The sequence below is a fragment of the Eretmochelys imbricata genome, chromosome 7, assembly GCF_965152235.1.
Source record: "Eretmochelys imbricata isolate rEreImb1 chromosome 7, rEreImb1.hap1, whole genome shotgun sequence".
NCBI classification, from domain to species: domain Eukaryota; kingdom Metazoa; phylum Chordata; order Testudines; family Cheloniidae; genus Eretmochelys; species Eretmochelys imbricata.
Window position 1 is genome coordinate 83,635,386 of NC_135578.1, and position 27,517 is coordinate 83,662,902.

The 27,517-nt window shown below is 45.2% G+C and overlaps 1 protein-coding gene across 1 annotated transcript in view; it reads right to left on the minus strand.

Annotated features, from left to right (window-relative positions):
- Positions 1 to 6,925: 6,925 nt before the first annotated feature.
- UNC5B (unc-5 netrin receptor B) overlaps positions 6,926 to 27,517 on the minus strand; it is a 147,208-nt gene continuing 126,616 nt past the window's right edge. The window contains exons 6-17 of the mRNA XM_077821578.1: positions 27,293 to 27,460; positions 26,416 to 26,580; positions 22,111 to 22,143; positions 19,821 to 20,021; positions 18,390 to 18,779; positions 17,479 to 17,566; positions 16,158 to 16,326; positions 15,541 to 15,774; positions 12,544 to 12,693; positions 11,126 to 11,290; positions 9,050 to 9,228; positions 6,926 to 7,091 (exon numbers count right to left, since the gene is read on the minus strand). Coding sequence (XP_077677704.1) covers positions 6,926 to 7,091; positions 9,050 to 9,228; positions 11,126 to 11,290; positions 12,544 to 12,693; positions 15,541 to 15,774; positions 16,158 to 16,326; positions 17,479 to 17,566; positions 18,390 to 18,779; positions 19,821 to 20,021; positions 22,111 to 22,143; positions 26,416 to 26,580; positions 27,293 to 27,460 — 2,108 coding nt within the window. The remainder of the gene's footprint in view (positions 7,092 to 9,049; positions 9,229 to 11,125; positions 11,291 to 12,543; positions 12,694 to 15,540; positions 15,775 to 16,157; positions 16,327 to 17,478; positions 17,567 to 18,389; positions 18,780 to 19,820; positions 20,022 to 22,110; positions 22,144 to 26,415; positions 26,581 to 27,292; positions 27,461 to 27,517) is intronic.

Here is a 27,517-nt window from a genome sequence, read left to right on the forward strand (position 1 = left end):
GTGGAGAGAAGCTGCTCAGTTCACAGCTTGTGATAACTAGAAATGGTTTTCCTGGTACCGGTTTTCCCTCTTGCGAATATTTGGGAGTTTGAAATATTTTTCCATCCTGATTCAGGACAAAAAGTCAAAAGCACTCACAAAACCAAACCCTCCCCCCCCCCCTTTCTGGACAATCAAAATGTTTCACAATAATTTTGAAATGGCTTGTTTTGATTTCAAACTTTTTAACATTTCCAGTCTAATTAGCAGCTTACATTTCAAGACAAAAATATTTTCAAACTAGAAAATGAATTTTTCCCCCATTTTTAAAATGTCAAAAGAAAATGCTTCAACAATTTAAAAACTTTTCTGACATTTTTTCTGAGTTGGGAAATTTGTCAAATCCGACGCTGTTTCATGTACAGTTTCGGTTTCAATAAACTGGCATTTTTTGATGAAAAATAAACAGAATCCTGACCAGTTCCAGTGCTAACCCCTGCTTTCTAGGTCTTCATGGGCAATTTCCCTTTTCAAAGGCACTGTTGTGTCCAGCTAGGTCTGGGCTGGGAACCAGATGCCTTCAATGTCAAATCTGGTGTGCAATACAGCCTGGGCAAGGTGGAGAGTTCAAGGAAACAAAGTGGAAGTGGCTCCAGTGAAGCACTGGACCTTGTAAAAGGTATGGGGAGCAGGGATGCACCTGGGTGTTGAATGATTGGTAAGGTGGCCAGGGTCTGGTTATGGTGTGTGATGGCAAGGGGAACGCTAGAACCAGAATTGAAAGAAGTCAGTTTGCCCATCTGAGACAATGAGGAGATTGATAAAGCCGGCTTCTCAGAGCTTCAACCACAAAGGGAAGGTGAGTGAGGGAGTTGGACTGATATTGAGTAGCAGGCTCTCACCAGCCCACACTGGCCACCCACAGTTAAGTTCCAGTCCAACTCTCCCTTCCATCTAATAGCTGGAACAGCACCGAGGAGGTCTTCTCCCAGCAGTGACTGACAACTGCAGATGGGGATGGATAGAAGGAGTGTTGGAAAGGCCATTGCCAAGTAGCGGGCTGGAAAGGGGCTGTAGAGATGGCAGGAAGAGAGTGCTGGGCAGTGAAACCAAGATTAAATTTTCCTAGAAATAAGACCTGCTGGAGCCAAACCCACCTGGAATTGAAACAGGAATAAAGAAGCAAACCACATTTCATTTTTTATTAGACTAGGAAATATAATTTATTGCATAAAAATTACTTTGTTACAATAGGAATGCTAAACTTTATTTACAGTTCTTAGTTTACAGAATAAACAGATGTGTGTTTCGAGGATGCTGTCAAACTCATCCCCTGGACATATAAATATGCAAATAGAATGCAGAGCAAGAGAATGGACGCTCTCAACAAGAGAAACAACAGCTGATTTTTTTCAATGAAACTATGAAATGCCTGCCCAGTATCACAAAGCTTCTACCCTGCTTTGTGTGATCATAGTGTAGTCACCTCCAAGGGACAGAGATACACACACAGATGACCAAAGGAGAAGGCAGCATGTACAGTAGTTGGACACTCTGACCCAGTGATCTGAGCGCCACATACACTATAATCCCATGATCCAAGAGAGACGGAGTCAGAGAGGAGGCCACAACACACACTGATCAGAGAGAAGCAAATACCTTCCCTTCCCCTCCCTCACATACACACACACAGCGCTCCCTTGATCAGAAAGGCTACGAAACACACGCACGCACGCACACACACACACACACACACACACAGTGATCTGAGAGAGAGAGAGAAGCACATACACAGACATTCTGGTTCTGTGCTCAGAGAAAAGGGGACACAAACACACATTGATCTCCTGATCTCACCCACATGCTGAGCTCAGAGTGAGACAGACACACTGTGATCCTTTAATCAGAGAGAGAGAGAGAGAGAGAGAGAGAGAGAGGGTCAGACACACTGACAATCTACAACTGTCTTCCAAGAGCAGAGCATTTAGGATAAATTTCATGGATATCACTCAATTTCTAAGAAAATAAACAATGGCAGGTTATTTACGTTAGCTCTGAAAATGTTAAAATGTCCGTGTGTTAGCGGAGTGCTTTATCACCTCCTACATTACTTCCCATATTTGCTTATTTTGTTCAGATTACAAGCAAGATTTCAACAAATCAGATTATGAAATGGAGTCACATAGACTGGTAGAACTCTCTCTATATTACAACCATATTGAACTCCCACCAAAATCAACGGGAGTCTATTCACTGACTTTAAGGGGAACTGGATCAGGCCCTCAGTTTCTAGCCAAGTCAACACAACACATTGAAAACCCTGTTGACGTAATAACACAATGAAATGTCAGATAAGCTTGGAGCTCTCCTCCCAACACAGACCCCAGCATTGTGAAATGGGATTGTGATAGAGAAAGGTCATGTTTGTCAAACTTCCTGAGTACCGTGTAGTCACACTGTTTGCTTTAAGAAATTTTTTTGGTTTGTAAGTTTTTTAAAACAGCCACACAAAAATATTTTCAGCTACACTGGAGCATTTGATCTATCCAAGTAGTCAGTTTTGAGACTCAGACGATTTAAAAATTTCATTAAGATACACATCCAAAACTTTGGATACATATCCAGATCTGTATATTACCTACAGATATACACAGATTTCCAGGTTTTAAAGGCTTTTTGCAATTAAAAAAGGGGAAAGTGAAATTTAATATACATAATATTTAATGCACATTTTGGGTGTGAAACAAAGATTTTTCTGTTTGTGAACGACATGAATGACACTGAAATTCACAACACAAGTGTATACCTAGGAGAAAATGGCTGAAGTGCTGGCAAAAAAACTCTTTATACAAGGACTTCTGAAGAAAACAGATTGTGTTTTCACCATAAAAACGGTCCCAGTATTTTAAAAGAAAAAACCCAGAATTGCTTTCATCTGACAAATCAGGCAAGAAGGTACAGCCTCTCCTACATGTAGGCCAGCATCCAAGCTCTGAGACTGTCCTTTTCAAGCAAGTTTCAAGACTGGGGTTAATTTATTCTGCCACTGTATGGTACCTTTGTACAATAAATCCATCCACTCCCAATGTGGTTGTTTAAGTAGATGAACAAGCATTGCCAGTGTTCTCCCCTCTGGGTCCCTTTTCCTACTGTCTGCTGTCAATTTGGAAGCATTAGAGATGGAAACAGGCTTCCAAGTACTTGTGTGCCAAAGAATTAGGCAACTGGAGGTTTAGATCCTGAGGAAATACCAAATTACTTTGTAAGGGCAATGTCTTCTTTTATTATGCGCTGGCTCCCTGAGTTTGTGTTTACTTTTTCTTTAGCTACATAGCCATACCACAGATGGTGGACTGGAGGGAGGAGAATGGGGTAATGCATGATGGGAAGCTCACTGTATTCTGTACAGTTTTAAATTACTGGCCACAAAGATCTTGTGGTAAGTGCATTGGGGATTTCAGAGCAGATGCAGTAGCATCACCAATATGATGCTGTGTTGTTGTTTGTGTCACAACATGTTTATCCTGGAGGAGAAACTTTTAAGAGGCAGCAACCAGAGTAAAATATTTCCACTTGTGGCTATTCAAAGTACCCTTCAGAATATTTTCCCTTCATTAAAATACCACATCCTGGAGATGAAACTTATGTTGTGTTCATGGATACCCCTTAATTAAAATCAGCTTTGTTATGTAACCAACCTTCACTTCAACAGAGCCCTTTTAATGTAGAAAAGAAGGAAAGAAAGGAAGGAACTGCCAAGTTTGAAGAGGGAGAACCACTGAGCTCCATGCCATCCTTCCAAGACAAATTAGGTCACCCAGACAGATCAGTGAGGGACTGTTTTCTACTATACATATTCTAATATTTGTCCAGTGTAATTTTAAATGATCCACAAATCCCCCAGCCTAAATAGATATTAGTTAGGAATTTTCCTCACCTTTTCTCAGTTTCTCCATTACTCCTACTTATATCTGCTTGTGCCACCCTCAATACTTCATCTTCCCCGCCTTGGTGATTACACCCCTCGAACACGTGTAGACTTATACACCCTTTAGTCAAGTTTGACATATTATGGGCCAGATCCTCCATCGATGTAGCTCCACTGCAGTCAATGGAGTTATGGTAATTTACACCAGCTTGTCTACACATGGAGTTATTCAGGAATCGTTACTGCACTTTAAATTCACACCCTGGTTTACTCCAAATTCATTTTATTAAGTGTAGAGAAGCCCTGAGGAGTCGGTTCTTAGTTCTCAATCTTTTCTCAGTTTCTCCACCAAACGCCTAATCATTTTTATTGCCCTTCTCCTATCTCCTTACAGTTGCGTCAATGTATTTCTGGTACTGTTGCACTGAGGACTGCATGCAATATGCCACAGCAGTAGCTGTAAAAAGCACTCTGACCTCATGACTCAATACTGACTGCATATGCCATTGTGTTGCATTGATAATTTTTGCTGCCACATAGTGCTGCAAATGTCGAATTTGCAGTGTTCTCCTATCTCCCCCATCCCACAATTTCATTTACCATTAGTGCCTGCCAGGTTTCTCTTTCCCAATGAGTTTGTGTTTCAGATTATCTTTTTCTGCAGATAAAACAGCTACATTTTCCAATTTTAATCTCATATTGATATCTTCAGACAGTGTTTCTAATCTCACTGGGTTCTCTTTGTATTAGTTCTCTTTCTTCACTGGTATTTGCAACACATTCTAGTTTGGCATCATCTGTGAATTTCATTAATGTGCTGTTTACTCTCTCTTACAGATCATTGACCACTGCATGACCATGCCAAACTCCCCTCCCACTTGCTGCACTACTGTGATGGTCTCTCGGCCGGGGTTCAGCCCAAGAATATTTCAATCCATTTATCAAAGTAAGATTGAGTCAAAAGATGGATTTGGTTATAAGGACTTTAAAATGATGTGGTCCTCAAACTAACCTCTATATCCCAGGCCACTGGACCTTGCTTTGTAAAAATAACCCCTTCTTACTCAACACTCCTCCCACTTGTTTAAAGTGCCAAAATATAGATTTAGAAGCCTAATTTTACAGTCTTTACATTTTTTACAGTCTTGGCTTATGAATAGTGGCATGTTGCTGAATGTTAGTGCACGACAGTATCAGTGAGTGTGTGTATTTACATTGTTGATATGAAGGTCTATTTATCCTACCAAGTTTCATTCTTTCCCAAATGTCCTAAAAGAATTTCCCCCTAAAAATACAGATCTTAAATACTTTGGGCTCCAAAATGTGACCCACCCCGTAATTGTAATAATCTGATGGAGGCTGTCCCATAGATCTTAACTAGCTTTCAGTTAATTCACCACTGTGTCAAAGCATTAACCTTTCCTCCTAAACAACCCATATAAACCATAGGTTGGTTTAATTCAGGAGAAGAAAAACCAAACAAACAAACCGCTACTGTAGCCTCTTGTCCTCCCCTTACTGGCTGTGTGTTTAGTGAATTTTCTAACAAAGGAAACTCCCAGAGCTGTACTGCTTGCATAGGAACTAGGAAAAGGCCCATTACCACTATTACCAGTAGTGCTCATCTTGTCCAGTTTCCTGGCAGTGCAGGAGTATTCCTTTCAGTCTAGTTTTAAACATCTCACATATGAGGGTGTCTACTGCTTTTTCTGGGAGAGACTTCCACACTCTAACAATGAATACATTTTCCCCTGATATGCAGCTGAATGTTTCCTTTGTTCATTATCATTCCATTGAAACGATGATACTGGTGCACCCAAAAAGAAGCTAACGCTCTGAAGCCACGTTCTTCTCTCTGATTCAAACAGAGATGAGACGGGGTTGGGAGGGAACCATCCCTGAAAAGAGGGGGGGAGACGGCTGTGTGAGGTTTCAGCTTCTGTAACAATGCTGAGGACTTCAGTTGCCATTTGAAGAAAACCATGAAAACAGCGACAATGTCCCTTTAACCTTGTTCCCAGAAATGGGCTTGTTCTTCTGTGAGCTGGTTGCTTAAGTGGCCTCCTTGCATTATGCTGCAGCCGTAAGGGAGAATTTGCAAACAAGATGTTACGAAGAGGGCTCAGCTTGCCCTTTCTGTGCCACATGAGTCTATAGGCACTGAACCAACCTGACTTCAGCAAGGGTCCAGAGACATGGAAACAAGTTGTTTTTGACTTTTTGTGTGTGTGTTTTCATTACTAATTTTCGCAAGTGTTTTAGTTTAAAGCTCTCTCTCTCTCTCTCTCTCTCATTCTCACGCAAAGCGGACTGATGCTGTTGCTCACACACAAAAGACTTAATGTTTTTGTTTTTTTAAAAAGGACTCATCCAAAGATCTGGATAATAAATTATTTGCGTTTCCTAAGAAACTGTGGTTTTTTTTCCCTTTTTTCCCCTTAATAAGCTGTCTGAAGCATTTGAGAGAAGTAAGCAGTTTGGCTAGATTGTACTTGAGTCTTCTAAGCATAAATGCCATAAAAGTAGAAGAACCGGGGGGATGGGGAAGGAGAGAAGAAAACCCAAATAAATGAAACAAAAATAAACCTCAACCCAGACTCTAGAAGCCCTATATTCCTGCATGCTGTGGCAGAAGCAGCTGCCCACTTCCACCAATGGCTGTCATCATGGTCAACAAAGATGCACTGCTCTTGTGACGCACTCCAGAGGATGGCTAGGAGGAGGAGGAGAGAGCCTGCTTAACACTTGGATTGCTTGTAAACGGTGTGGTTGGATCTCTAAGGCGGATAGTGACTTGGTGAGGGAGAAGTGGGAGAAGGAGTTTACCTTTACCCCTCCTTGCTAGCTACAGATCAGCAACCCACCAGACACAAAGTAGAAATTGGCCCCGTCCCCACAACCCTTCCCCACCAGTTCAGGAAAGGCTGTTCACTAGTTTTCTTCCTCCTCCTTCTCTCCCCCCTCCACTCTGTCCTTCTCATCCGTTGCCTGAAGACTACCAGCTACTTGAAAGTAACATCAGCAGTCCCCCTCTGTTGCCATGACAACCAGCATCTCGCTCTTGCCCATCTCTTCCAAGGCACTAGCCAGGGTATTGAGATCACCATCATCTTGGTGCTGGGCTTCCCACAAGTCCAGGATCACCCCTGTTGGGCTGGCTTTGGTGGCAAAGTAGTTCAGATACCTGTGAACGAAGAGAGAGAGAGAGTGAGTTGATGTCTAACTTTACACATTTAACATAAGAACATCATAAGAAAGGCCATACTGGGTCAGACCAAAGGTCCATCCAGCCCAGTATGCTGTCTACCGACAGTGGCCCATGCCATGTGCCCCAGAGGGAGTGAAGCTAACAGGTAATGATCAAGTGATCTCTCTCCTGACATCCATCTCCACCCTCTGACAAACAGGCTAGGGACCCATTCCGGCTAATAGCCATTAATGGACTTAACCTCCATGCATTTATCCATTTCTCTTTTAAACCCTGTTATAGTCCTAGCCTTCACAACCTCCTCAGGCAAGGAGTTCCACAGGTTGACTGTGCGCTGAGTGAAGAACTTCCTTTTATTTGTTTTAAACCTGCTGCCCATTAATTTCATTTGGTTGCCCCTAGTTCTTATATTATGGGAACAAGGAAATAACTTTTCCTTATTCACTTTCTCCACACCACTCATGATTTCATATACCTCTATCATATCCTCCTTAGCCTCCTCTTTTCCAAGCTGAAAAGTCCTAGCCTCTCTAATCTCTCCTCATAGGGGACCCGTTCCAAACCCCTAATCATTTTAGTTGACCTTTTCTGAACCTTTTCTAATGCCAGTATATCTTTTTTTGAGATGAGGGGACCACATCTGTAAGCAGTATTCAAGATGTTGGCGTACCATGGATTTATATAAGGGCAATAAGATATTTACCCTATTGGTATGGTCTGATGGCAGCAGAAGGGAGTGTTGGGAAAGGAGGCAAGGGTATTAGACTCTGGAGCAAATCTGGGTAATTCTCAATGATGTGCACTGGGATGGAAATGCCATAATTGAAATGCAGGGCCCCTCAGGGCATCATCTACATTTATTATACAGCACTGATGCAGAAAACATTCATGGAAAAGCAAGGCACATTTTATTTTATTAAAATTACAAATGCTGTCTTTACACCCCTGCCCCCAAAGTGAGATCCTAAAACAGAACAGCTCAAGAGCCATCAAGGTCCCTGGCCTGAGGCACTTGCTTTGCACAATCATGACAGAATTTTAGGAATGTTCTGCCAGTCCAGGATCTAACTGGATGCACGTCACGCAGGGCTCTATAATACAAATCAAAGGGGGGAAGCACCATTCAAACCCATCAGAGAATATCAACTTCCCCACCCTCCAGGTCTCAAGGCATCGTGGCTGAGCAGAAGGAGCACAGGGTTGGGAATCAGAAACTCATGAGCTCTAATTCTCTCTCAAGTACTGAATCACTGTGTGCCCTTATAGAAATCATTTCACAGTCTCTGTGCCTCAGCTCCCCGTCTGTAAAGCAGGGATAATAGCACAGCCCTACCTCACAAAGGGGTTGCGAAGATAAAGTAGTTCCTGACCGTACATCTAGTGCTACATAGTGTTATTTCTGAGTCACCAGTGCTTCATTTTTGTGTCTTCTTTCACACACTATTCCTTCCCTCTCCCTTCCCTTATAAGCCCACTATCATTCTCGATGCTTGCCGGCTTCGTGTCATCAGAGACACAGTGCTGGATTCCCGAAGTGCTGTACTTGTGGGCTGCAAAGCCCTGATATGTTTCTGTATTGTTAGTCAGACACTCTCCTCAAGGCTTGTGCAAACTGATCACTTTCCAAGGCTGGCCCCATGAGTCAGTAACTGCCCCTTGAGACTTAGCAATGCTGCAAGAGCGCCTTCTGGGGGCTGGGGCAAATCCGCTCTTTCAGACTGTTTCTGATAAATGTAAAACAATGGACACTAAACGCCCAGCACATAATGATGCTATACCTGGATCACACAAGCCCCCCCACTCTGCCTCAGAGAAGAATGTGGGGAGAGTACAGAGTAACAAGGAAATATAGAACTCTGTTTTCCCAAAAGACAGGTTTGAGGCAGGAAGGTGAGAGCAGAGAATCTAGTGCCATACAGTGAACTGAAACCCACCGATCCATGGAAAGTTTCTGAGCAAGAAGTCTCCAGTCATTTCCTCTTGAATTGGGGGCATCAAGGCTGTTGCAGATTTTCTGCCGGATGGACAGCGGAATCTTGAAGGCATAGGGTCCCAGCTGGGTAGTCACAGCACTGCCATGGTGCAAGGAGAAGGCATCAAAGGAGCTGGCATTCTGGGAGAAAAAACATTTCAGAATGCTTTCAGAAAAAAATATTTCAATGGAGAACTCCTCCTTTATCAGCCTGCACTGTGTGTTCCCTTGTCGCCATACCCTGCCCACAATTCAGGGTCTGTGCATTCCTGCCCAAGAGCAGGGATGATTGTGTTTCTTTATGTGGAATTTCAGCAGTGCTTTCAAAAACTATCCAGCAGCAAAGATAACTTGGGATCACAGAGAGACCAAATTAAAAAAAAAAAGAGAGAGAGAGAGAGAGAGAGATCAGGACACGGAGAGAGAGATATAAGATGGTAATATTCACTAAAATGCATTAGGCACGGTTGCCTAAGAACAGAAACAAAAAAAGAGAGAGGTGGATAACATGCCACAAAGAATAACAGTGAAGCAGCTAGTTCTTAGTGACACCAAGCTCTTCCCCTGAGGGTCCCTTCAGTGAACCCAGTCGGAAGCAACCTCCAAATATCAGTGCATGTGGCTAAACAATTTGAAGCAGAGCCAGAAGCATCAGAGCACATTTTCAGGGCTGCACAAATATCAAAGCCCTGAAATTCTCAGTGACTCTTCCAAGTGCACTGGCTACCAAAGCCCAGCCCTCGACCTCTTCATTCACTCCCATCTCATTGGTTAGCGCACACTTTCACCTGGCTGTGAGAGGGGAAAGTGCCGACTGGCATTTTAGTATCATCCCCAAAACAGACTCTGGGAAACAGAACTCGTACACAGTACAGGTTATGTGCTATTATTTCGTGATCCACAGGTGAATATTCTAGAGGTTGCTCATGTACCAAAAATCAAGGTCTCATCAATATTTTCAAAAGCAGGGTAACAAATTCTTATCACAACTTAGTCCCTTTGCTGTTACTGCCACAGTCTACTGGTATCTCACCAATAGCTGTAACTGGATGGTCATTCAGTTCAATGGGCTTTTCTCTGTACCTCTCTCTCTTTCTCTCTCTCTAAGTGAATGCAGTGCTGAAAGGTGGCAGGTTGACAGACCTAGATACTGAAAGTTCACTATTTATCTAGTCCTGGCAGGGAGAGCAAAAGTGCCAGTTTCCCCACACTGCCTTGCCATTCCACAAACTGACTCTCCAGGGGCCACCGCTGAGCAGAAATGGGTAGTTCAATTTACAGGCCTTGGTCATTGTCCTGAGAATCACAAAGGGAGCTAGTTACCACCAACTGTGAGACAAATCTCTGATTGAACCACCAACTTAAGAAACAGGAGGCCATGGCCAACACAGATGTTAATGTAGCATGGCATCCATAGTGGTAAAACACTAAGGGGTATTGAGCAGGGCTCAGATACCCTGGTGATGGGCAACCTCTACATTAGATAAAATAGATATATTAATTAGATACGTTAGATAGAGAAAATCTCCCTTCTCTAAATACAGGGATTCATGGAGGACATCTGAGGACCATTTCTAGTCTTCTCTGTTATTAGAGAGGATGGAGGACTTCCTCCTTGGTAACGAGCCTAGTGGACACATCCACAGATGGCTGAAGCTGAGCCTCAGTGATCCCGGGTTATTATCTATGGCAACAGCAGCAGCACGGCAAGGGACATTTAAAGAAATAGGATGCTGTTATTGTTTTATTTAACAAGAGTGGCAAAAAGGGAAGTGTACCCCTGAGGCAACAGCACCAGCTTTCTTTGAGCTAGTTGAGAGCCTGATGCCAGTCTCACTTACACCACACATATAAGGAGTAACTCCACTGACGTCAACAGAATTACACTGGTGTAAAACTCAGCTCAGAATCAGGCCCTGGGAGTTCAGGTCAATACCCTCAGAAGAGCTATCATCAGACCCTGCTCCTTCCTCTGTCCTCCCAGCTATAACTATGAGTGGCACAGCCTCCCTGCTCTCTTCCCCTTCTCTTTGCTCACCTCTCCGAGTGTAGTGTGCAGCTGGAATATCTGCCCTTCCCCTTCCACCTGCCGGACGCAGATCTTGCAGGTGAGCTCTGTGGAAGCCAGGCTGTATCTCTCAAGGGTGAAGGTGCAGTGCAGAGCCCTCTGGCTGCCACTCCAGATGTGATAAAAGGGGATTTCCTGTCACAGCAGATTAGTTCAGTAGAATGTTACACAAACCGCAAGAACCCTTCATAAATACAGGAAGGGCTTCCTGACTAAAATCCATTGGTTTTTTTCATATTTGAAATTATTTATTTTATTATTTCTTTAAGAGGTAAATTTTTAAAATGCCTCCCCAAAAGGTTCTAAGTGCCTGACAATTAATTGTACAACAACCATAACAATGACCATGCAGCCCAGTAAATACCATATAGATTTGCTTTTAAGTCATATTCTAGGTTTCCCAGCTTCTACTTCGACTGGCAGGAGATGGGAATCATTCTGTGCAGGGTGGGACAGGGAAAGCTGACAGACAGTGACCCAGCTGTCATTCTGGGACCCTGAGTCAAATATGGTGAGTGAAAATTCCCCTGCTGCCTTCTCCTTCCCTTAGAAGAGTGGTTCTCAACCTGGGGTACGTATACCCCTGGGGGGTACATGGAGGTCTTCTAGGGGGTACATCAACTCATCTAGATATTTGTCTAGTTTTACAACAGACTACATAAAAACCACGAGCGAAGTCAGTACAAACTGTATTGTTATGTCTGGTTTTGTAAGCAAGTAGTTTCTAAGTGAGGTGAAACTTGGGGTACACATGACAAATCAGACTCCTGAAAGGGGTACATTAGTCTGGAAAGGTTGAGAGCCACTGCCTTAGAAGACAGCCGGAGAGAGCAGAGAGATATATCACTCTCTTAGCAGATAATGGCGGGTAGATGGGTGAGCCCTAAATCTTGACTAGATAAGAGAGTGAGTAGGCAAGGTGCTGGATTACTGGATCACAACAGTGTGAACATTGCTTACTTATCACCATCAAAGGCATCATCACAGATCTATATCAGATCACTTAAAGTATAATCCAAACATAAACGTACTTTAGCGCCTGGATTGCTGCTGGCATTCAAATATTTTTTTAAACATATATATATTTCACACACAATATACATACACTGTCATTCATGTGTTATTGCTTAATTATGCATGAGTGACCATGACACATGGGTCCCTGTGTGAATGAGTGTTCTTTTCTACAAACAGATGGATGAATAATTGCTTCATAGCTGTTGTTTCTATAGGGACCATTTTAGTAAAGTTTCCCTTTTGGGGGCACCTTTGGATCACTCCGCCCTGTCCGTCCTCTCCTCCCCAACCTCTGCACTAGTAGCTAAACTTCCAGTGGACTGCTACACATGAAAATTCCATATGACTCGTATTACCACTTGGCCACCCACCTGGTATTTAGCCAGCAGCTTGCTCTTCCACAGCGAGTGGGGGATATCATGGATGGAGAGGCGTAGGTTGTGATAACTGTCCTTAAAGAGTAGTGGCTTGGGTTCCTCTATCAGGTAGCCACCCAGTGTCTTTTCCAGTTCGAACACTTCCTATGGGGCAGACAGAGGATGGGAAGCCATGACATCAAAGGTCACTGCTATCAAGTGGAGCACATGAGTTTTTAAGGCAGAGCTAGGTCAACGCAGGGTCCACACTGTTCAATGAACTCTGCCAAAAAACTACAAAATACAAAAACAACAACAACTACATTCAAGTTTAGTATGTTCTGAAGATATTGACATAATGGATAGTGGTTGGTGCCACAATGCAAGCCAACCAACCAGAGCTGAAATGACAAGAAGAATGACACCAAGTTTAGCCCCCGCAATCAGCAAAAAACAGGGAAATTCAAATTCACGGTGTGACATGTCTCTTAAGAATTACAACAGTTGCACAATGACAAAATAAGAGTACAGCATCCTGCACTAAAGTGATATTTTAACACACAACAGACTAGGCAATGCTTACAGCCCTTGCTGTGCTTCCACAGGGCCTTCTTCAGGGTCAGTTACTTACCTGATGAAGGGCTGATCATTTGAAAGTTACTCTGATTCTACAGAACACATGCTCTCTAAGCTAGACCCCAATAAATTAACATTTTTAAAAAATGAATTTTTTTGCTGGTGAAACGTGCCATATTGACAGCCCTGGAGAATAAATTCTTCCACTTATCCAAAGAAGAAAAAAAACAGTGCAAGCTTCCAGATACTGCCTGGGCAATATAACTAAACCCTGACTCAAAGGATCACCTCTAAGGGGGAGATGGGAATGCAGTTTTCTCCCTCATTCCATTCTTAGCCTGTCTGCTAAGAGCTATGATAGTACATTGTGTGATGCTGACACCTGTTCACCAGAAACTGGACTGAGTCCACCAACTCATTTCACAGAGGCCATCAAATAGTCATCAGATGGGAACGACTTTCAGTCACTATCATCCTGATTTGGATTTGAGTAACCTAGATGTGAAAGTCTGTGCAACCCCATAAATCATCCCGTGGATATTTTAGAAACTGAAAACAGAATGACAGGTTTCAGAGCAGCAGCCGTGTTAGTCTGTATTCGCAAAAAGAAAAGGAGGACTTGTGGCACCTTAGAGACTAACCAATTTATTTGAGCATAAGCTTTCGTGAGCTACAGCTCATGCTCAAATCCCCACTGTATTTTCCACTGAATGCATCCGATGAAGTGAGCTGTAGCTCACGAAAGCTTATGCTCAAATAAATTGGTAAGTCTCTAAGGTGCCACAAGTCCTCCTTTTCTTTTTTGAAAACAGAATGATGCTGATTGCAATGTAAGAGTTAACGAGACAGCACACAACACAATGAGGCCAGAAACTCCGTTTTGGCTTTGGACATTAGAACCTACTGTGTTTTTCAGGTAATCTGAAGGTCTTTTTTCATTAATATGTACAGGCGGGCCACTTTAACAAGTATGCGTGTGCCTGTCAATGTTAATACCACTGCTCTGCTTCAACAACAACCCAAATCACAAGAGTTATTTTCAGTTCAAGAGAAACCTGCTGGTTTCTACCATGTTCTTTTTTCATCACCACTTTAAACTTTATTTTACCAGCGTAAGACAATGTTGTTTTTATAATAAAAATAAGATCCAATAAGATTGTCAAGCGTGGAACTCCATCTAGAGAGATCACAACAAGAGCAAGAAAATAACACAGGAAATAATTGGAACAAGCACAAAGGTCCCAAGGCACCCACAATGAGAGATGATTTACAAGAACTAAGTTTAATATTATTAATTATTATTATATACCACACAGACAGTTAGACAGACAAGGAATCCTCAGGTAGGAATAGGGAAATGTGTCTAAGCCAGGGACAGTGGAGCTGTGGTGAACTGAGTATTATCATGGTATATCAACTTAGGGTTGATTAGCACAGGAAGGAGAGAAAAATCTTCCAGCAGTGACAACGACATAAGCCCTTGGGTAATCTCTGCAGAAAGGCAGCACACAATATAGGTTATGAAACATCCTCCCTTCCCCTTGCTATTTCCTCCAAGGACCATGGAAAATGTTATGGCTGATCTCTGGGGAACACAGTAAACATGCTTATTATTTAACTTTGGTCATTTTTCACAGGGTTGCATCAGGTTGTTTGCTCCCTGGAGCCAGATCTTTCCGAGAGACACCACACAGCATCTTGCGTGCCAGCATGACCACATTTGGAAGCAATGGCGGGAGCAGGCTGAAGCAATTTGTAGCCCAAATACAGAGACTGAGGCAGCTGGAAGAGCAGTATTCATAAGTAAACTTACATGCACAGCAAGGTTGATATTAACCAGCTACTGTGAAACAGAGTCACAACTGGTATAAACCACCACAGTCAATGGAGCCATGCTGATTTATACCAGCTGGTGGTCTGGCCCTACATAATTAGAAATTTGTGCAAGGACTAACAAACCTGTGGGCTGGTGACCTACTCAAAGCATAGTTCAGGCTACAGATCACTTCATGGAAAGATTCCAAAGCCCTCAGGATTATACCAGCTCTGGATCAAGTGCAGTAGATAAACCTACCTGAAAATCTCTGATGAATATATTGGCTAACGTTAGAGCCAAGCTAGCGAAAATGGATTTATGTCTGTTGCCCATTGAGACTGCCAGGCTCTAAACTAGTTTGCTTTCCCCTGTCATGGAGCAGAACATGCTCACAGTTAATCAGTGTTTTTTCCCTGCAGTCTTAGGATGAGAAAGAGCTGGAGAGTGACAAGATGGTCAGCGTTCAAGAAAGAAACATTTTTATAGCTTAGTGATTATTCATTATTTGCTCTATGGTGATACAATCTTATGAATCCACAGGTACTAAAAAGGGGCCAGAGAAGAAAAATGTGACAGTGGGGGTTGCTTACTCGTGACCCCAAGCTCTCAGGCAGCATTACCTTCAGTGCATCTGGTGTGTCCTCCAAGCAGTACACTTTGAGGCTGTATTCTAATGACGTGCAGGCGGTAGGGGCAAAGATAGCCAGCTGGAGTCTCTTGATGGCTGACCTGGAGTAGGACTCTCCCACAAAAACATAGGTGCCAAGCTGGTCTAATAAAACATGGCAAGACTTCGGCTCAAGCTGGCAGTAGCAGGGAGTGTTCAAGGTCTCCTCATCCAGGGTCACAACTTCCTAAAGGGAGGGATTAAAAACGAAGGTTCCTGGTCAGCCCTTTTGCTCCAAAGTAATTTGTTCGGCATAGGCACTGAAAAGCTTCTGCTCATCGTTCACTGTGGCACTTTTTGTAGTGCTGCAGCAAGCTAGCATGAGAACAGCTGTGAGATTTCCACGCAGACAGCACTCCATCCCTGCAGTAAACCTGACAACCAACCCCCTCACCCAATCTGAACTCCTATCCTTTCCCTGACAGTGAAGATTCCCCAAAAGGCTATGATTGGAATTGCTGTGACCTGCTCTGCAGCCTGCATTCCCACATATCCTCCAGGGTCTTCTGCTGACTGAGGAGGAGCTGTGACGACATTTTGTTTCCATTGTATTATTAAAGTGCACATTACCTCCCAGTTTCCTTGGTGGGATTGTGTTTTCAGCTGGAAAATCCAGTCTGAGGAGTTGATGTCCGCACAATGGGGGATGCTGAGAATGACTGGACGACACAAGAGCAACCCAGTGGGTCCGCAGGTCACCATGGGACTCAATACTGTCTGTGTGCCTTCTGAAGGTAAGCTGGAGGGGATGAATAAACACATACAGGAAATATTTAGCCTATGCCAGCCAAGTCATGCACCTGAAGAAAGAAGGCCAGCCTGCACAGTGCTGACATGTGCTGCTCATAACTGAGAAGAGGGGCAACCTGGCATGCCCTAAACTTAACGGGCCTGATTCCCACACTGTGAAACCAGCAAAGTTAAAACCACATGTCAAGGAGTGGAGAATCAGCTCTACTGTGGTTAAAGACACTGGGGTCCCTCTGTAGATGACAATGAGCAATTACTGGCAATCGAACTACTGTGTTTATTACCAGGAGTTCGGCTGGCCTATGGAAATACTGTAGAAGAGCTAGCCAGGGAGTTGTCTGACAGAGGACACACACTGAACAGTGGACAGACAAGTGTCTAAAAGATTCCAAGTTTGTAGTGTAGCCACTGCTTTTGGAATCTTCACCGCCTTCATGAGAGGCCCAGGTGGTGCACAGAAATCCCCTGACAATGGGTCACAAAACAAATACAAGTGGCAAAAGAACTCATTCTGCACAGCATCAGCAAACTGCACAGCAAGACACACTGCTTTCTCTCCTCTTCCCTATGTCGCCAGCAATAGTCTCTGCATTTTTGGGTGCCGGAGTAAAAACCCCTTATTTGTTATTTACTGAGCACCGGAGAAAATGCTCAATGATCTATAAAGCACAGAGGAAGATATAGTAGCTGACTCCAAGTGCTCACAATCACATATACGCAGCAATCCAGTTCAGACACAGAATGCACCAGGTGAAATTTACCACAAGGAAGCACTGCTTTTTTATTGTTAATGATGGGAAACATAAATTCTTCTTTCTTTGGCAGCTAGAATTGAGAAGCTTAGTGGAAGAAATGCTTTAAGGACGGATTTGAATGAAGCAAAGGTAGATGCTTGTCCCAGAAAGAAAGGAAGGAAGGGAGGCTGTCCTAGGTGTAAAAGGCATAGTTGAAGAAGCTGTGAAGAGGAGAATAGGAAAAGAGACAGATGGAGTGTGGTTAGGCATGAGGCCTGGGAGAGAGTAGCAGGAAATGAGAGCTGAGATGCAGGACGGTGCAGAGGGAATTCAGATATGCTTTCTCCTTCAGGTGGTAGTTACAGTGATGGCAGACTGCAGCACACTGTACAGTACATTCTACTTACAGTGTGTTTTCTGCCTTGTTGATGATCAGGTACATTTCGTAGAACTTCCCCTGTGGGATTGCTCCATGAGGCACCAGCAGACTCACTCCTGGGGGGGAAAAAAAAGGGGGGGATTCTTCACAGTGAGGAAATAATGAGTGAAACCCCACTGAGAACAGCCAGTTTCCTCAGGGGTTAATTTCAAATGGTGGGAACACTGTGCAAACTGAATTGGGGGCCTCCCTTGGGTGCAGACAGTGGTGTGAGAACTTGAGGCCTCCTGGTGTTCTAATCCAAAGCTTCCCAGGATCTGGGACTGCTGCTGCTGGAAATCAGATATCATTGTGCTGAACTGTCTGTGTCAGAAGTGGGTACCTTCATAGGCAGCTGGGTAAGGCCTATGAGCTGTAATTTGGCAAGTGCAGTGAAATGATCATGTGTTGGGTTTATTTCAGCTACTGGCACAGATGCTTTCAACAATATGATTTGAAAGCAGCTACCCTTGAATTTGTGGTAGGGCCTAAGAGACTTTCTAGCCTGCCAAGATGGAAATCACGCCAGACTCTGTGCAGTCAGGCAGCATTCAGAGACAGGATAACCCTTAGCACAAGAAGTGCGGTGCTTATTTTCCTCCAGTGCTCTCCAACAGGTTACAACTGGAGTAACAAAAATACAAAATGATGGTCACCTCATGATGGTGACTGATTCCCATCAACTCTATCTTACGGAGATACACAGGCCGGCAGCTTAATGGGGACGTCATTATAGAAAGGGATATTCAGATCCATTTTTCATTTCTAATCAGCACCACACTGTCTTCAAAACCAGAGGCCATCACCACAAGGCCTCACTACTCAACTGTAAGTTAGCTGACATTAGAGAGCAACTGGGACAGCAGCAACCACAGCTGCACCTCTCACTCTGGCGCTTACCTGTGTCCGGGACAGTGAGCCTTCCTCCCAAGCAGCCAAATGTGCCAGTGGCACTGTTCCCATGCTCCCGGGGCAGGGTGAGGAGATGCTGAGAGCCCATGGCCTTGTTCCTTATGTTCATAAAGTGATTGTCCCTGGCCATGTCCCCTGGGTAGGTGCCCGTGGGCACTGCCCCAAGCAGGTCTGCCCCGTCATTCAGCCTGGGGGAGGAGGATGCTGTGGAAGAGTTGTACACTTTGATCTTTAGGTTTGGGAGTGGGTCAAGCAGTGGGGAGTTGGTCATTGGGATCTTGTCAGAGGAGTCCTGCAGGGCATACATCGGGCCACGATATACACCGGCATTGGCTGTTAGGTCAGGCTGCATTGAAGGGTGCAACAACTGGGGATTGTCTGCAAGATGAACAAAGATGAAAAAGGCAAAAACTTCAGTAACGTGTGAATTTAAACATAAATCAAAAAAGAGACCTACATGGAAACCTAGCCTTAGTGAAACAATGGGCTCAGAATGTGTAAGACATGTCCCTGGGAGAAGCAGGTTATAAAGCAAGAGACTGGAGCATGGACTTTGAACACACCTGTCTCCCTTTTATCAATTACTTGAAAGGAGACTGCCTGGACTGAGAATCAGGATCAAAACTACCTCAAGAATGAAGGAGAAGCTGCATCATAGTGTACGTACAGAAAGTTTAACAAGAATCTGAAAGTAGTTTGACTCTCCTGTTACTCTCACAAAGGAGTTGGTACCTCATTCTGTGCTGAATAGCTGAAATGCTTTGTGTTCTTTATACTGTCTACCAGTTCCCTTTCCTTATTATTTATTATTTGTTTTCCTGTTGTGCCTAGAGGCCCCAGTCAAGATCAAGGCCTTCCTGTGCTAGGCACTGTATAAACATGAGTTCGTTATCTTGCTTGATTTGCGGATGGGGCAGCGTGCCGAGCCACCCGGCTGTACCTCCACATAGGAGCTGGAGGGGGGACAGTTGCTGAGGTAAGCACCTAGGGGCAGCCAGGGGGCTCTGCACGCTGCCTCCACCCCAAGAGCTGCCCCCGCAGCTCCCCCTGGAACCACGGCCAATGGGAGCTGCAGTGGCAGCACCTGCGGATGGGGCAGCGTGCCGAGCCACCCGGCTGTGCCCCCACATAGGAGCTGGACAGGGGACATGCTGCTGCTTCTGGGAGCTGCTTGAGGTAAGCACCGCCTGGAGCCTGCACCCCTGACCTCCTCCCACGCCCCAAACCCCTGCCCCAACCCTGATCCCCCTCCCGCCCTCCGAACTCCTTGGTCCCAGCCCAGGGTACCTTCCTGCATCTCCATCCCCTCATCTCCAGCCCTACCTCAGAGCCCGTACCCCCAGCCGGAGCCCTCACCCCCTCCCGCACCCCAACCCCCAATTTTGTGAGCATTCATGGCCTCCCATACAATTTCCATACCCAGATGTGGCCTGGAGGTCTTGAAGTTGACTGGGTGAAAGCCTCCAGTCAGGGCAGCTGAGGAGTCTGTGATGTCAGTGTCGAAATCCCGGCAGCTGCGCCGGTACACAACCACTCCGATGGCCATCAGGATGACGATGAAAACAAAGATGGCTACAACCAGACCGGCGTATAGGGCCACATCCCCCGTGGTTTCCAACACTAGAAGAAAGAAATGAGAAAAGGGAAACTGAGGAAAGGGGGGCTTTGCACGAATCTGCAGTCAGAATTGTGTCACCCACAGCTGGATCCCTGCATGATCAACCCACTATCTTTGCACAAAAGACACCACTAATTCTAGGATTAACCCAAGCTTTTGGCAAATGCTGGGCAGGGGAGGCTGGGCTGGCACAACTAGGTAACAGATGGGCTCAAAGTGTTGTCCAAAAGTGAGAGCAACATGTTGGATGTACATATCTGTATCCCCAAAATCAAGAGTCACAGTGTGTGTGTGTGTAGACATACCCACACCCAGCGTGCCTCTTGATCTTTGGGATCCCCTGTCCAGGGAGAAGGAAGAAATCTGCTTTGAAAGAAGATACGCATGCACATGGAAGAGATGACAATGAGCTAATAGGATAGTGCACAGAGAGATGCCATAAAGCGATCACTGGGCATCCTTCCATCTGCTCCCATCTCAAACCAGTAGATGTGTCAGCTCAGAGAAGGAAAGTACCAACTGCTCTGGAATGGCTGCTCTGGTGATTTGGTCAGCTGGTGCTGCCTACAAGGACACCTAAGACAACGTGTGTCACGTTAGCCTGGGAATGTCAAATGTTAGGACTGAGGAAGCTTGAACCAGGCCCTTGAATCTCTGCCTCTGTCACTGACTGCTGTTAAAATCCCTCACTCCCTTCCTTTCATTCTTCAATAGCAAATTAAACCCTATTTTATCCAGGGTAATTGCTCCCTTGATTTCACATGAGCTCAGATTACACCCCTCTGCCAAGGGAAGGAATTCCAACTCCTCAAGGATCCCGCAGCATCAGTGTCTTGCCTCCAGCATATTTTAGTGTCAAAGATAGAATCTCCACCCACCATTGACTGGTGTCAAGTGCTTGGAGTCAGGCCATATTAGAGAATTAGATGCTGCTGTTTCTGAGACATACACATGTGACTTATTTTAACATTGCCTCCAGGAAAATTATTCCAGATACATCAAACAGCTTGGCCTGAACACTCATGCTCTCTACCTTACCCCCTCTTTTTTTTCCCCTTTCCTTTCCTGATTTCCAGGTGCTCTAAGATTATGTTTAATTTAGCTTCATAGTTTCTAACCTGTACAGGGCCTGTGCCAGGTATATGGATCAGAACCAAGGCCAGTTTTTATTTCTGGGGTATATTTGTGGGGGGGAGCATGGGAGCAGGAGTTGCCCTCAGGGGAATTCCTTCTGCAGGGGGATTGCAGAAACATTCCACTTTGATGATAGGGGAATAGCTGGGAACTTACAGTCACAAAAAACCTGAAAGATCCAAAGTGTTTGCAATTCCAACTTTTGTAGAAGGGGAATGATTTCACAGAGATTGCCAAGGGAGATAGGACACCACCCAGGACTAGCTACAGTTGAAATGATTCGTATCTGTCTCCCAGCTGAAAAATGTTCACAGAACACAAGTATTTCAGAGCAATAGTGTACTCCAAAATTCTTAAAAAGAAAAAGGAGGACTTGTGGCACCTTAGAGACTAACCAATTTATTTGAGCATAAGCTTTCGTGAGCTACAGCTCACTTCATCGGATGCACTTTATATTATTTCCTAAGTTGCTCTGGGTGCATTAACAACAGGGCTAGGAAACGAACAAACTGGTGGCACCGGTTTTAATTCAGGGTGGGGGAATCTAAGCACTTGTTCTTAGAAGCAAAAAAACAAACCAAAAATTCCAACTTTTTTTATATGTATACATACAAATTCTGTTCTCATTCATTTTGGAATAACTTCATGGACTTCGGTGACTTTGGATATATTCTGTTGTAACTGAGAATAAAGTTTAGCCCATTTAAATAGAGAAACTGATGTGCAGAATAAAAGTTAAATTTAGGTCTCTCAAGCTGGATGGAGTAACTGTCCCTTTAACATCTGCTAACCCTTTGTGGTGTATTTCAGCTCTCTCCTCCCTTGCTCACTGGAGCAACTCCATAGAGAAGCCTTGGAGATGGAGCTTTCTAGTTCCAGCCTGACACCAGTGGTGCCAATGACCAAACAAAATAATGTATCACAATGAAATAAAGTGGCCATGAAATGAGGACTTACAGTGACTTTTGGGTTCGCTTAGAACTCTTTTATCTGTTAGGAAAAACAAAGTTAAAAACAAAAGGTGAAAATGATGATGGTGATGATGCTAATGGAAGGAAAGAAACATAGTCATCCGCCCCAGCACACCAAGGGGAAGGATTTCATGAGACATAAAAAACAGCAAATGGTTTAGAGAGAACAAGGAGCTCCTTGAAGCCATGCAGAAGCCTTGCCCTTGTGGTAGTTTTAGGGAAGCAGGCTTGTGACCACTCTCCCATCCTGGCTGGCCTTGCTGCCCATCCAAAGGGACCTAAGCTGCACAACCAGAATGGCAAATTTTGATCCACATTTCCAATAGGCTGCCGGAGACTGAGAGCACAGTGACCCCTTCCCACTAAATCGTTTACTTCAAAGGGATGAGTGGGGAAGACAGCTTCCCAAGCCCCTCCACCCACTGCTCACCTGAGGTTTTAGGGGAGCAAAATCGGCTTCTCTTCTGCCCAGCTTCCTGGTCTGACAATGAAATTCACTCACCTCTCAAGGGGTTCAACAGACAAAGCCCCAGGCACTTCCGGCCCCAGTGACAAAGCGGTGCCCAGTTCTCAGGGCCAGCCTCTGCCTCTTTTAGGTGTGGTGGAGAGTGGGAAGGATCCCCCTAGGCTCAGCCCAGCCTTGAGAAAGCCCCACTGAATTTCAGTGCTATTTGAATGAGTCCAGTGCAGCAGGGAGAACCATTCATTCTGTTAAAACCAGTGGTTCCCACCCACTGTTGTTCTTTTAGTTGGCACTCCCTTGTGATGGGCTGAGAGATGAGTGCCCCCATTCTCTGCCCATCTCCCCACTTACCATGCCCCTAGCACAGTGATGCCACCTCTCCTTCTCTCCCATCTCTGTTCTCTCTCTCTCATCCCACTTTCTCCCTCTTTGTTTGGTTTCTACTCTAATTCTTCTGCTTGTTCCCTTGGGGTTTTTTTTTTTTTTTTACTCCCAGCATACCCCTTTCTCTCACTCATCAGATGGCTACACGTTCCTAGCAGCGCAGAGGAGCCACCATGTGAACTTTCAGGGGTTCGCTGAGTACTGTGTGTGCAGAAGAGAGAAGCTTGGTTGCCAGGCTACTGTCTGAGCCTGTACATGTGAGCTTGTCTCATGGAATCTGCATTAGGGACCACCAAAGGAGCATGTGGGAGGGGGGAGCAACCTGCAGGACATTCACAATGGGGAGGATTTGGGTTCTTGAAACCTCTCCCCCCCACACTCCCCTCTTGCTTCACTTCTCTCCTCTCCCACACTAGGCTTGTGCCCCTCCCCCCCGGAAATCAGTGGTTGAAACATAAGCATTGTCTGGTTACGTTAGGCTTTGTCAACATTATCCTGTGTCTGGTTTGCTGATTATCAAAGCTATTAGCCTTATGTAATAACAGCCTTCTTCCTCCTGGCCCATCCTCCCATTTAACTCCAGCTTGGACTGAAGCCTTGAGACACAAGATGGAACAGCACAACAGTTTCAGCGACTGTGGACGGTGATGGCCACTGTCAAGCTGGCCTGTATCAGGAAGAAGGGCTCTTGTTCAGAACCAAGGTTGGCAAATAATCAGACAGATTCATATGGGAACCCACCAGATACTTTTCCTTCATGTCTGGACTGTCCAAGTCTGATCCAGGATGGAAGTCCCTCTGTAAGGCCACTCCTTTGTTTTTGGTCTAAAGCATGGAAGTCCCGAGCATGGGAACAGTTATTTGTAGCCGTTGATATAAAACAACCCTCCCCACTCCTTTCCACACCCTGCAGGTTCGCTGCTGCAGGAAGCCGGTCTCAATACTCCACTATTTCCTTTTTCTCTGTGAGGCGCTTTCCGCCTGCTAAGCGTTAACAGCCAGCACCAGGCTGGCACCACACGTAGCTTGACTCTGCCTGTGAGCTGGACCCGACCTCTGCTGTCACGATGCCTTAATTTTCCCAACCATGAGCTTCTACCAGGCCCAGAAGGCACTGGCTTGCAAGATGTTCCTTTGAAACCACTTCTGTGGTTCAACCCCCCCACTCGCTGCCAACATGGATCGACATGGTGAGTTTATTTAACATGACATGAAGGCAGTTATACAGCGAGGTAGGGGTTATGGTGCACTCTAACTCATTCTTTTAAGCAGATTACAGCACAGGGAGCATTCAGGGTTACGCTAAGCAAACGAGCTGCAAGGCACCCGGGCAGATATTGCTATAGGACAAGCACTGACACTATTCCTGGCTGTTAAGCAGAGAAAGGAGGACACTTTAATACTCTCTAAAGAGGGTTTTTCTTGTAGCACAGCCCCATGTTTGTAATTGGGACCATTCCATGGCTGCTGGTCAGGAGTGACACCAAGGAATGAGGTGAGTCCAGGGAATTCCAAATTAAGGTCAAGCAATTCCACCTGGATTGTCCCATGAAATGTATCACACTCATTTCCACTCAGACCTAGACTAGGCTTGGTATTTCAGAATATTTTCTAGATCTTTTTAGATCCCAAATGGGGAATGCGAAACATCCAAGCCCTTCTCCACTCCATCTGAATTCGAGAGGAGAAGGTTTAAAGCAGAGGTGTTTTAAAGACTTCAGGTGTTTTGGCTTCACGCCAGACCCGGAGACAGATTTTTTTAATAACAATTGATTTAAAGAAAAAAATAAAACAATAATTAAACTTTTCTCACTGGGGATTTAGGTGATAAATGAAATGAGTTTGCTGGGTCTCGTTCACCATTATGACACAAACATTGCACAGAGCCTGATCTGGTACTGTGCACCTGCAACCTTAATGAAGTCCGAAGAGAGATGCAGGTGCTCAGCACTCCGTACTTTGTGGGACTGGATCAGTGTTTGGAGTGGGTGACAATTTCTGCTAGACCAAGAGGCAGGTTCCGGATGGGAACACCCAGGAGCTCTGCCACGACCTGTCACGTCAGTGAATTACAGTGATCAGAGGTGAAATAACCTCTCACAGCTGCCGAATGGTCCCCTTTTCTGTGGCACTAAATGGAACTTTCCTCCCGTGGGAAGTCAAGCTGCATATTCAACCCTTCCCAGGCCTGGGGGTGACAGGCAGCACTCAGTCTGCTCAGGAGAGGCCTGTGTTTAAACACTTGTACCTCAAGAGGTGGTGTGTGGGCGTACATAGTGGAAAAATATACAGAGGAGTCACTAGGGAAATTTAGGACTATAAGTATCCCTGAAGAGGCATATTTAAAAGAAGTGGTTGGCCCTCTGTTCCCCTTCCTTCATCCCTCCTACCACAGTTTCCTTTTCTCTGGCAACATACACGGAGCATGCATGCTTTTTTAAGGTTAATGGACTTGGTAGTGATGTGATGGAAGTTGATCATGCATGGGCCAGGAACCCGCTGTGCACATTCACCCTCTTTGATGCAGCCAGTGACCTCCACTCTGCCCTGACAAGGTCACCTGTGTCAGGGATGACAAACATTTTGCTTTCTTTTAAAAACTCATTCCTAGGTCCTTCCATAGCAGGGAGCAGACTGCCAACCGTTCTGAATGATAATGCTACCATGAGGTTTAGGGTATCAACTAGATTTGAAGCCAGGTGCCACAGATAAGAGGCTGGTGCTTCACCCAGTGACCCATGCAGTCAACTTCCATCAACCTTTCAGAGCTGTAATCAATTGCCCACCCTAACAACGTCTAACTTTCAGGTTTGCAAGTAGTCTAGCAAGGCTCCAACTGGCCTAGAAGGGGCTGTGTCAGAATTCTATGCTAGCATCGCCAACAGGTGGGGAGTCCAGTAATGGTGCTTAAGAACATATCTCACATCCACCTAAATGAGCATGAATAACCTTCATTTCCTATAGTTAAAGGGCTTTGTGCATCTTGCTGTCACTGCCCCTCCAAGTTAGCTGTGTGCTGTACATCACTGCAATCAGAATCCATTCCAGATCGGCTTGGATATCCAGCCTGGAATTTCCCAGCGGTTGTCCAATGTAAAAAGTTTATGAAGTTGGCAATATTGTCAGAGAGGCAGATAGCAACCCTGGTCTATAATGTCACTTGCAGTAAGAGGAACTCTAAAGTGGGTTTGGGTTTCTGGGGTTAACTGGAATGAGCTGTGGGGGCAACCCCTGGGAAGAAATGATCTTGAGCTGGAGTTCTGTGCCCACCTGGAATGGGAGACCATGTATAGTGCCTGCTGCCTAGACAAAGGCAGAATAAACCCTTCAGCTTGCAATGCCTTCCCTTCTAATAAACCCTTTTAGCCATGTTTTTTTCCCCCTGTTTGTCCTTTTCCTCCCTCTCCCTCCCTTCCACGCTGTCCCCCACACTGGCTCACTCACTTTGCATGCACAGCCCATCAGTGCAGTTTTTGGAATCCAGCAACACTCCGCTGCAGTCCTTGCCTCCGTTTTTTGGGGATGGGGAAGTGCATTCCCGGCTCCTCCAGTGGGTGCACTCCGTACTGCACGCTGACCACTTGCTCCACTCTGTCCAGGCTCCATCTACTGCACTCCAGGAAAAACACAGACACACACAGACGCACACACAGAGAAAAAAATTCATTGAAGGCTTGGAGGAAGGAGCAGAGAGATTTGAATCAGTACTGTATACACAGCAGTCATTTGGCTTCTCTAATCTAACAGATAACAATCAAAAGAAGCCTTAGGATGAGGCAGCTGCTGCACAACCTCTGAATTGGGAGGTTAAGCCATTACAGAAATGCAGATGTGAACTGGCTTTAGAAGCCCAAACAGCTGAGAACTGGAAGGTCTCACTGGTGGCTTGTTCTCTAGATGACAGGGCAGGCAAAGAAGGGTTTTGGCAGATCATTTGGGAGAAGGGTGATCTGGAAAAAGAGACAGCTCCACCAGCCTAGGTACTCGAGGGAGTCCTTATGGAGGTCCATTGTATGTCAAGCCCAGTCCTGCAGTGGTTTGGGGAATGTAAGGTGCATGGCTGCTCTCAGGTCTAGGACATTCAGTTTTCATAGCCCACAACGAGAGTTTTCAACAGGGAAAAGTCACTTCATACGAATTGGAAGGAGGCTACTCTGAGACACATGCCCCCTGACCTCCTGCAGATCCCCCTCCACAACACACACCATCTCCACAAGCCCCTGGGCAGCGCTAGAGATAGTGCTGAACTGGACAATCCAAAGAGGGGAGCACACACCCATGATTACAGCTGGCCTCAGGCTCTTGCATGAATTGCCTTTACCTGGGCACATTGTGGTACAGGCCATTTTCTGGAAGGGTTGCCCCTCACAGAAGGAGCCGCCATTGAGAGGTGCTGGGTTGGTGCAGGTCCGGGTGCGCTTCTGCCAGCCACGGCCACAGCGGTTGTTGCATTGAGACCATTCTGACCAGGTGGACCAGCCACCATTCACTGTGTACAGAGAAGGAAACAGGAAAAAACATGCTGCTTAAAAACTCAGAGCCCAGG